General features: G+C 37.1%; 1 protein-coding gene across 1 annotated transcript; it reads right to left on the bottom strand.

Annotated features, from left to right (window-relative positions):
* Positions 1-1,608: 1,608 nt before the first annotated feature.
* On the bottom strand, positions 1,609-8,444 carry LOC127162386 (NACHT, LRR and PYD domains-containing protein 3). The gene is made up of 5 exons (XM_051105179.1): positions 6,594-8,444; positions 6,217-6,384; positions 5,585-5,758; positions 3,150-3,196; positions 1,609-3,070 (listed from the first exon to the last, which is right to left on the bottom strand). Exons 1-5 carry the CDS (start codon positions 7,619-7,621, stop codon positions 2,541-2,543), a joined length of 1,947 nt encoding a protein of 648 aa, XP_050961136.1. The 5' UTR covers positions 7,622-8,444; the 3' UTR covers positions 1,609-2,540.
* Between the last annotated feature and the right edge of the window lie 1,574 nt (positions 8,445-10,018).

Here is a 10,018-nt window from a genome sequence, read left to right as displayed (position 1 = left end):
ACTTTTAAAGCACCTTTATTTTTAAGACTGTATATGATATTATTTTAATACACAGCATTATATACAGAATATGCTTCAATAAATGGAAATAAATGAAAATGAAATAAACTGAATTTGCTAAAAAAAAAAGGCCTAAATGCTAAATGCTAAAAATAAAAATAAACTTAAGTATCAGTGTCATTGTAGCATACAAACCACCTGATAGACTATTGGATAAAGATAAATAATAACATTCAAAATGGTTTGAGACTATGACAGATGACCTCGAACTGCCTCACGTAGTTATGTATTTTATAAATTTATTATTTTATTACCAGTAGTAAAGTATCCAAGTACATTTTCTGACACACTTTTGGCTCCACCCGGACTGCTGGAGGAGTTGAACAGTAATGACTAACATGTTTAAGCTACAGTACTGTGCAAAAGTTTTAGGCCACTAGTATTTTCACCAGCTAAAAAATGGTTTAAAGTCAGTTATTTGTATCTTTTGCTGTAGTGTGTCAGTAAAAAAAAATATCGGTTTACATTTCCAAACATTCTGTTTGCCATTAATTGTAATAATCTAGTGAGATTTTTGTTTGCACAAGGAGTCTGACAACAGCCAGTGCTCCACACAGACATCTGATCTCACCATCATCCAGTCTGTCTCTGGAATGACATGAAGAAACTGAGACAGGCTAAATCCAGAAGAACTGTGGCAACATCTCCAAGATGTTTCAAGTAACCTACCTGCAAAGCTACCTGAAAAACTCTGCACAAGTGCACATAGGGCAAAAGCTGCTTTAAACGCAATCCTTTGGTCACATCAAACGCCGATTTATTTTAGTTAATAGAAGTTCATTGATAAAGAAAATCTATTTATGACATTGTTTTTGACAGCATCCTCATTTTATGTGCCTAACTGCCTAAAAATGTTAACAGTACTGTAGCTTTGTAGGTATAGGACTCTTAAAGCATCTTGGAGATGTTGCCACAGTTCTTCTGAATTTAGTCTGTCTCCGTTTTTTCTGTTTCTTAAGACACACTGGATTGAATGATGGAGAGATCAGATCTCTGTTTGCACAAGGAGTCTGACAACAGCCTGTGCTCCATATAAAAATCTCATTGGATTATTACAATTAATGGCAAAATGAATGTTTAGAAATGTAAACTGATATTTCCTACTGATACACTACAGCAACAGACTGACTTTAACTGACTTTAGCTGATGAAAATACTAGTGGCCTAAGACTTTTGCACAGTACTGTATATACTGCAAGTCTACATTAATCCAGATAAAATCTGCACTTTGGTTTTAGACACTTCACATCCGCACAGCAGTGGGCTCCGGGGCTTTGGCTCTGTGCATGTGATAGTGGGCTGGGCTGTGGGACCAGTGTGGGGCTGGTGTTGTTGTCTGAGATGTCTAACGAGGGGCAGACAAGTGAGGAAGATTAACTAATAATGACACAACAAGAACAGGAACAGGAACATAAACAAATTTGGGCACAAGAGGGAGAAACCATAATGAACAGTCCTGTGGTGTGACAACCCATGATGATTTGCAGGAGTTTTACTTTACAAATGAAAACATGCTCATCACAGCTTAACTGTATTCAAATTATTCTTTAAGACTTTCCAAAGAAAAGCTAAAAATTACTGTTTAACAAAACGTCCTCAATGCATATTTTCAGTGCTATAGGAGAGTATATGATTAAAGTTATGTTAATAGCAATAATCAAATGGTATATGGTATATGCATAATATATTGATCATTGTGGAAACACATTTTTGACAATACAGCATGATGAAACTGAGCCTGCCTGCATGTGAAACAATTAAACTTTTTTTTAAATTTTTTTAAAATTGCCATCTATTGAAGTCACAATTTCAAGAAAGAAATGTCGCAACAACCATCTATTATATCACTTTGGAAATGCTTATTTTGACTGGAAGCAGAAACACGCTGTTTTTGTGCATTTCTCTTTAAATGCAAATGAGCGGCTGCTCTCCACCCCTTTTCCAGAATAGGGCTGTGCCTTTACAGCTCATAACTCAGATACTCTGATAAAAAAAAAAGAAACAAAACAACATCTGTTGTCGGCGCAATAGCCTTGTGCGCAGCATGCCGGCATATGGTGCAGTTGTGTTTCGGGTGTCCCGAGTTCAAATCCCACCTCGTGGACCTTTCCCGATCCCGCCCCCATCTCTCTCTCTCCCATTTGCTTCCTGTCATATCTCCAGAAAAATGCAAAAATACCTATACTGTTGTGTATTGATTATCACTTCTACCACAATGAAATGTGTTTGAAACCATATTAGTTTAAACTTCTGATACAGGGTTTCCTGAATGCACATGCCATGTGAGTACTAAACAGAGTTCTCTTGTATTATTGCGGTCTAGTCCTAAAGCAGTCAAATACACACAAGTTTATGTTAAAAACACACAGAAGTTACAAAAACAGTCGGTCTGTGAAGGTAAACAGTTGTGTACACACACTGCCAATATACATTTATATTCAACCAACATGTAAAAGTGAATTTTGCATACTATTTGGCCTTTAAATCTGGCACAGAGACACTGAAGAATCAGGATATAGTCTAAATCCAGCATAGAGGGGTTCAGTGAATGTGGTATTAAATGTGTATATGTGTGTGATTGTGTGTGCATTAGAGACGCTGTAGAAGGACAGAATGCCGGCCGACCAGTCCAGATAGACTCCCACTCTATTAGATGGGGATGAAGAGGAAGGAATGTTTGTGCTCACATTATTGTGCCAGGCGGTATAAATCGTATCAGAAAAGTACAGGCACCACGACTTCTCATTGAGTCCAAACCGACAGTCAATCCCACCCTTCCGGTTGATTCCCTTGTATGTCACTGCTACATGACCCCATCCATTCCAGACAGCCTCCCAGTAACAGCGTCCAGTCAGCTTGTCTTGACAAAGAACCTGTTCAAGGCTTTTAAATCTCTCTGGATGATCAGGGTGCGGCTGCTGTTCTTTCACACATGATGTTGATTTGTTTTCTTTAGAGAGAATGAGTTGACCATGTGCTGTGTTTGGATCCAGCGTGAGATTACAGGCATCTGAACACAGAAAAACAGATAAGAACATCTATGACATTAATAAATATGCACAGGTGTGTCTGTGTGTGTGAGGGCTTACATTTTCGCAGTCCTGGTGTGATCCTGAAATCTCCTCCATGGTCCAAACTAATGGACAGACAAACATGCATACAAACAATGTTCAGTGAAATGATAACTAGTGTCCAATTAAGTGGTTTTACTATTCTGTTAAAATACATATATAGCAGTACCACAGTTTGTGGATAGAGAAATTACTCACTGGTCTTCGCTGATTAATTTTGGTAGCATGAGTAAAGATGAATCTATATAGTTAATGCATATATAATTTATAGCTCTGTCAGGACCACTGTCGTCAAAATGATAGACAGTTAGCATACAGTTGGTTTGGCGGGATGGTTCTGTTCTGGGCAAAAAACTCCCTGCCCATCCATGCAGCATGTCATGAATGAGCAGGGAGAGCCGCAATAATAACCCCCCAACACAAACGACAGGCCAGAACCCCCCCAACACAACTGATGGCATATCTGAAAGAGCATGTCCTTTGGAATAACAGAGACTGGGGCGGCAGCCCCTTAGCGAGAAGGGTACCAGCGAGGGGGTGCTCTTCTTATAAGCAGTAAAGAAGAGCAGCAAGCACCTTATCAGAGGAGTGTAGCAGCAAAGGGGTGCTCTTCTTCATAAACAGCTAAGAGCAGCAACCCCCCCTTTAATGTAGTACCTGCCTGGAGCATTTAACATTCTAACCTGTATAAGCTAGAGTTCAAGTTTTTTTTTTTTTTTTTTAAATGTTGCTTTAAGTTGAGGAGAAATAAACAAATGGCAAAGCTCAGCATTTTGTTTGCGTACCAGCAGGTCTAGCAACAAACATGATACTGAACACTAGATAAGCCTTAACAAGCAAGCAAAATCCCAATATCGTGATATCGTTAAAGCAAGACCTTCTGAAATAGCATAGACTGGGGCAGCATGCCCTTTACAGAAGAAGAAAAGCAGCGAAGGGGTGCTCTTCTTTAATAAGAAGCTGAGAAGAGCAGCATGCCCCTTTAATGCAGTACAGCATGTAATTTAATAACGCGTTTTTTGTTTTTTGTTTTTTTTTTAATAGCAAAAAATAAATACAGCGCGTTAAGTATCATATCAAGCATGTTACCGATACACTTCACAGCTTTAAGCAACAGCATATCACCGACTAAAACACAACATTTTGGAAATAATAGTTGGATACTCTGTGGGAATGAACCCCTGTTGCGAAATCCTGATTGAACGCTTAAAGAGAATGAAATCGCTGATTATCTGTTTTGCTCCTGAGCAAGTGACAAAGCTGCCGAATAATACTGAACAAAGCTTATATAGGAATGTCATGATAGGTGTCGTATTCCTATAGGTAGATGTGATCAGCTGAGAGTCAGCTGATGCGAGCTTGACTCACGTGACCTGCCAGAACTAATGCTATAAGCTTAATTTTTTGTGAAGATTGATTTAAATTCACTTGAATTAAAGTTTGTTATATTTTATATTTATAAATGGCTTTCAGTTATAGTGTAATGTTGACTGGCTATAATTAATGGCTAAAATTGAGGGAAAATGCATTTAATAGAGACATCAGTAGCATTATTGGTATCAATGATACCAATTAATAATAATTAATAATAGGCTACTTAGTATAAAGATGACATTAGAAACATTTAAAATGTACTATCTTGATGTTGTTTCTGAATTAATTTAGAGGTATAGTGTGAAATTATGACAATATAAGTGTTATATTATATGCAACTAATTGTGAATAATTATAGAAAAATTTTGAATTAAATTTTTAATCGATTGGCAGCACTAATGTTAACCTTATATCGAGGTTACTGTTGATTAGTTAAGTTTACTGCTAAATATGCATTCAAACTTAATTTATAATTTTATAGCCCACCCATAAAACCCAGGCCAAGAGACTGGAAAGACCTTACCCCCTTGCCCCCATTTAAATATTTAATTTGATAATTGGGTCCTCAAATTAAGCTAATTGGATAGCCCTTCCCTATATAGTATAACAAGAGAAATAATATAACAAGCGATTCTTAAGCTATTTTTTGTAGGCCGTTCATTTTTAACCACAAGTGTAACAAGGTGGGGAAAAATATAAAAGCACAAAAATTATCCACATTTTTTTTTTTTGGAAAGTTTTTACACTGGGTCAAAATTACTGGAACAAAACATAAGGGTTAAAGAGTATTTTGGGTTCAATATAAGTTTAACTCAGTTGGCAGCATTTGAGTTTTAATGTTTTAACAACGAGAATTTACAGACTGGCTCCTTTCTCTTCCATTTCAAGTGTCTTGCTGTAGTGTCCAAAAAGGCTTAAATTATTTTTTGCAATAATCAACATTATGCCACAAATTAATAGATTATGTATTCAGTCAGATAATAAATTTAGCATAAAATTTTCAGAGAGTGGGAAAAAAAAAACTCTCTTCTTCAGCTCCTCTTAGGTGACCCCCATCCCAAATAGACTGTTTTACATACTTGAGTTTCTCCAGTTTACAGTTTGGATCCTCCAGTTTGTGGTTGAGCAGCTGGACTCCTAATTCTCCTGGGTGATTGTAGCTCAGATCCAGCTCTATCAGGTGTGAGGGGTTTGAACTCAGAGCTGAAGACAAATATCCACAACCTTCCTCTGTTACCATACAGCCAGACAACCTACAGATAAACATAGATTATATATGTTTAACCTAATAAAAAAATAATAACAATTATTATTATTATTATTATTATTATTATTCATTTATTTTTATTATTCATTTTCAAATACATGTATATAATTAGAATAGCAGGACAATGGAGCATGTGTCCACTGAGTGGAATAGTGGGGCTATGTTTCGTGTGAAAAACGTTGACGATAAGAAATGTTGCAGCTAAATCTGTCACATCACCTTATAGTGATTAATCCTGTTCTGTACAAACACTTAAAACTTTAAAGCCAACTATCCAAATGTATTAATCATAAATGGGGTGGAAATGTCAAAATTTGAAAGAAAAAACAATTAAGTAAAACATTAATTGATTAATTGAACTGATTTTCATTCATTCATTTGAACTATTATAAACTCATTAAGCATATTTGTAAGTTTTTATAAATCACTGATGTTCTTACACACCTCAGTATCTTCAGTTGACAGTTTGGACTCTTGAGTCCATCAGAGAGCAGCTTCACTCCTGAATCCAGGAGGTCATTGTTACTCAGATCCAGCTCTCTACAGTTTGAGGATTGTAGAGCTGATGATACAATTTTACAATGCTCAGCAGTAAGATTACAGCAAGCAAGACTGAAAGAGAGTAAAACAAAATTTTTTCATTTTTTGGAAGCTAGAAATAGTCAGTAATGGTGAGCAAAGAATGGTGTCTTTATGATCACTGAAACTGCCTGATGTCCCTCTGTACTACTGAAAGAATATCAAAGTATCAGTACTTCTGACAATACATTTATCACATTTATCATAAAAAATAGTATGTAAATATAAACAAATTTACTCACAGAGCTTTACTGCAGTTGCTCACAGCTGGTATCAGTCTCATTCTACCCTCATCCAATGTGTTGTATTTCTTGAGGTCCAGCTCATCCAGCACCTCCTCTGACATCTGAAGAATATAGGCAATTGTTGAGCAGTGAGCAGCTGAGAGTTTCTTCTCTGAGTGTTTGTCTGATTTCACAAACTCCTGAATCTCCTTGGACAAAGTCTGGTCTTTCACTTCCAGCAGACAGAGGAACAGATTGATGGATCTTTCAGTGGAAAGTCCTTGTCCATCTTTGATCTTCTCTTTAATGTACTGTGTGGTTTTCCTGATGCCCTCTGAGCTCTTCTCTGTGTGTGTTAGTAAATCTTGTAAGAGTCTTTGATTGTACTCCAGTGGGATGCCCAGCAGGAAGCGCAGGAACAGATCCAGGTGGCCATTCTCACTCTCAAGAGCTTTATCTACTGCACCTTTGAGCAAATTTTGCACTGAAGCAAAATTCTTTAGTTCCTCCATGGTTCTATTCACATGGTAGGAGAACACATGGAAAGCAGCGAGAAACTCCTGAACACTCAGATGAATAAAACTGTAGATTTTCTTTTGATGGATGACAGATTCCTCCTTAAAGATCTGAGTGCAAATCCCAGAGTACCGTGAGTCAGGGACGTCTAAGCCACTCTCAATCAGGTCCTCCTCATAGAACATCACATTGCCCTTCATCAGCTGTTTGAAAGCCACTTCAGCAAGTTTTACAATCACTTCTTTGTTGCACTGCAGGAGTTTCCCTGGATCTCTTTTTTTATACTTTTGGTTACTCATATTGATCTGAATCAGTAGGAAGTGGATGTACATTTCAGTCAGAGTTTGTGGGATTTCTGCACTGTCATCTTCTTCAGGAGCTTTTGAAGCACAGTGGATGAGATCCAGCAGAAGACTGGGATGTGGCACATGATGTGGAGGCTTCTTGTTTTTTGATGTGTGAAAAGATTTTGTTGGCTTGATGTTGGTCACTGATTCTCTTCTTGAAATATTTCTCCTTCTGAGGCTCATTGAATCCCTGAATTTCTGTCAGACGGTTGATGTAGTTGGAGGGGATCTGACTGGCTGCTGCTGGTCTGGAGGTGATCCAGATGAGAGCAGAGGGAAGCAGATCTCCTCTGATGAGGTTTGACATCAACACACCCACTGATGAAGTCTCAGTCACATCACTAACTTTCTGAGCATCTGAAAACATCAGTGTGATTCTGCTTTCATCCAGACCATCAAAGATGAAAACAATTTTACATTCCTCATAAATCTTTGAGTCCAGAACTTGAAGTTCAGGATGAAGCTCCAGGAGAAGTTTGTGAATACTGTACTGGTGATCTTTAATCAAGTTCAGCTCTCGAAATGAAAGGACAAACATGAAATCCACATCCTGATTGGCTTTTCCCTCAGCCCAGTCCAGAATGAACTTCTGCACAGAGACAGTTTTCCCAATTCCAGCGATGCCTTTAGTAAGAACAGTCTTGATTTGGTCTTTTTCCTCACATCCTGCTTCAGATGAGGCTTTAAAAATGTTATTGCAGTCAATTGGAGTGTCTGGTAACTGTTTTGTTCTGGCTGTTTTCTCCATCTGTAAAACCTCATGTTCTTTATTTATTCTTTCACTCTCTCCCTCTATGATGTAGAGCTGTGTGTAGATCTTGTTCAGAAGGGTTTGATTCCCTTGGAGTTTGTTTCCCTCAAATAATCTTTCATACTTTTTCTTCATGCTGGTTTTGTGCTGGTCTTTGACTGTTTGCAGGTCTCCACTTTCCACTGTGTGTCTCTGCATGACTGCTTCAGTGTTGTCCTGCCTGATGTGAGTTTGATGGTGGGATGTAGAGGATGATAGAGACAGATCTGCTGAGAAAATTCAAAATAAAAGAGCATGCTTTTTCAAGTTGTGCCACTTTGCACTGCACATTCTGAAGTGAATTTATTGTTGTTTCACTGAGATTCTTGAATTATTGTTAATCTGAAATACACTTCAGTACACTAATAAGTAAATATTTATACTAACAGAGAGTTAATGATCTCCATGGACTCGTCACTCTTCACAGACAAACCACTGGGTTCTGGAGACACTGATCTGTCTGCCTTCCTTTTTCTGATGCTGAAAAAATCAAACAAAACAGCATTTTTACATTCCTTAAAGGGGACGTTAGATGAAAAATGGAACATTAAATTAATTTTTAATTTTTAATTAATTAATTTGTTTATTTATTTATTTTTTCGCATTTCATTACTGCCAGCTTAGAAAACCTAAAAAGAAAACATGCAGCCAGTTTGTTATGGGCTGAGTCTGTAACTGTGTCATCCAGTGAACTGTTTCAATTGGCAGACGGTTTCTACATATATAGCTAGCTATTTGAATAGTTACAGATGTCTGTCAAATGCAAAAAAGTTACCTGGGGTCAGATGTCACAGTTTCATCAGTGAATTCAGAGGGATGATTCCCCATGGGGGGATCACAGCTTGATCCAGGAGATAAAGAACTCATTTTACAGTCAATGTGTCCTCCTACTCTCATTTATGTATATTTCAAACCTTTTATGTAAAACAAGATTTAAAAAAGCCAGTGCCATAGTACATTCTAGTAAAGATACAATAAATTCATGTTTTTCAACATTGTATTTCAAACATCATTGTGATCATTTTTAAATAGTCAGATGCTTTTGTTATATTCAGTTCCATGTATTCTACAAATTCATCACAGTTTATTCAGCTTTTAATCTATGTTACAGCATTGGCTAGAAATCTGGAATATTCAGTGACATTAATGGACATTATGAAATATTTATATATCTTTACAAAAGTTTTAGCAGTTTGGTGGATACTTAATATTGTGATAATTTGGATGTATAGTTTGCTGTATAGACGACGTATTCATGTGTTTTGCAAAGGAGCATAATGACAACATGACAGCCCTGATAGCACACATACATCTTGGAGACCTCTATCTGATGTCTGCATTTAAAAGACATATTTTTTAGAGTGTTTGCTCATCTGCAATATGTCTATTGGACGTTTCCTAGATGTCTATTTGATGTTTTTACTCTGGTTTCCTCAAAAAGCACAAAGACATGCAGGTTAGTTGAACTGAATATTCCAAATTGTCCCCCGGCTTGTGTGTATAACAGGCTTGTGCGTATGAAGTGACTTATGCATGGATTAACTGGTTCTCGCCAAGAATATAGCCAAATGTGCTGGAATGGCGTTAAGAAGGAAATAAAAATACGAACTCATACCGATTGTGCAACATAATCAACAGTTAATACTGTTCATAAATATTGTTTATTGCTGCACTTCTGTTAAAACGTGTCCTGGTGTAGAAATATAAATATTTAAACTCAAACTTGTAGCAATTAGTTGACGCCACAAAATCTATACACACGACAGCGTTTAGTACTGTAGCATGCTGCG

Source organism: Labeo rohita, unplaced genomic scaffold (assembly GCF_022985175.1).
Source record: "Labeo rohita strain BAU-BD-2019 unplaced genomic scaffold, IGBB_LRoh.1.0 scaffold_921, whole genome shotgun sequence".
NCBI lineage: Eukaryota > Metazoa > Chordata > Actinopteri > Cypriniformes > Cyprinidae > Labeo > Labeo rohita.
Note: the sequence above shows the minus strand (reverse complement) of the source record. Positions and strands in the feature narration are given on the sequence as shown.

Excerpts from the sequence above, each read along its gene's own strand:
- LOC127162386 (XM_051105179.1), bottom strand. The coding sequence starts at position 7,621 with ATGAGCCTCAGAAGGAGAAATATTTCAAGAAGAGAATCAGTGACCAAC. Across the intron at positions 3,197-5,584 it reads TGTAAACTGGAGAAACTCAA|TTTGGACCATGGAGGAGATT; the intron begins GTATGTAAAACA and ends TCTGTCCATTAG. Across the intron at positions 3,071-3,149 it reads CACACCAGGACTGCGAAAAT|ATGCCTGTAATCTCACGCTG; the intron begins GTAAGCCCTCAC and ends TTCTGTGTTCAG.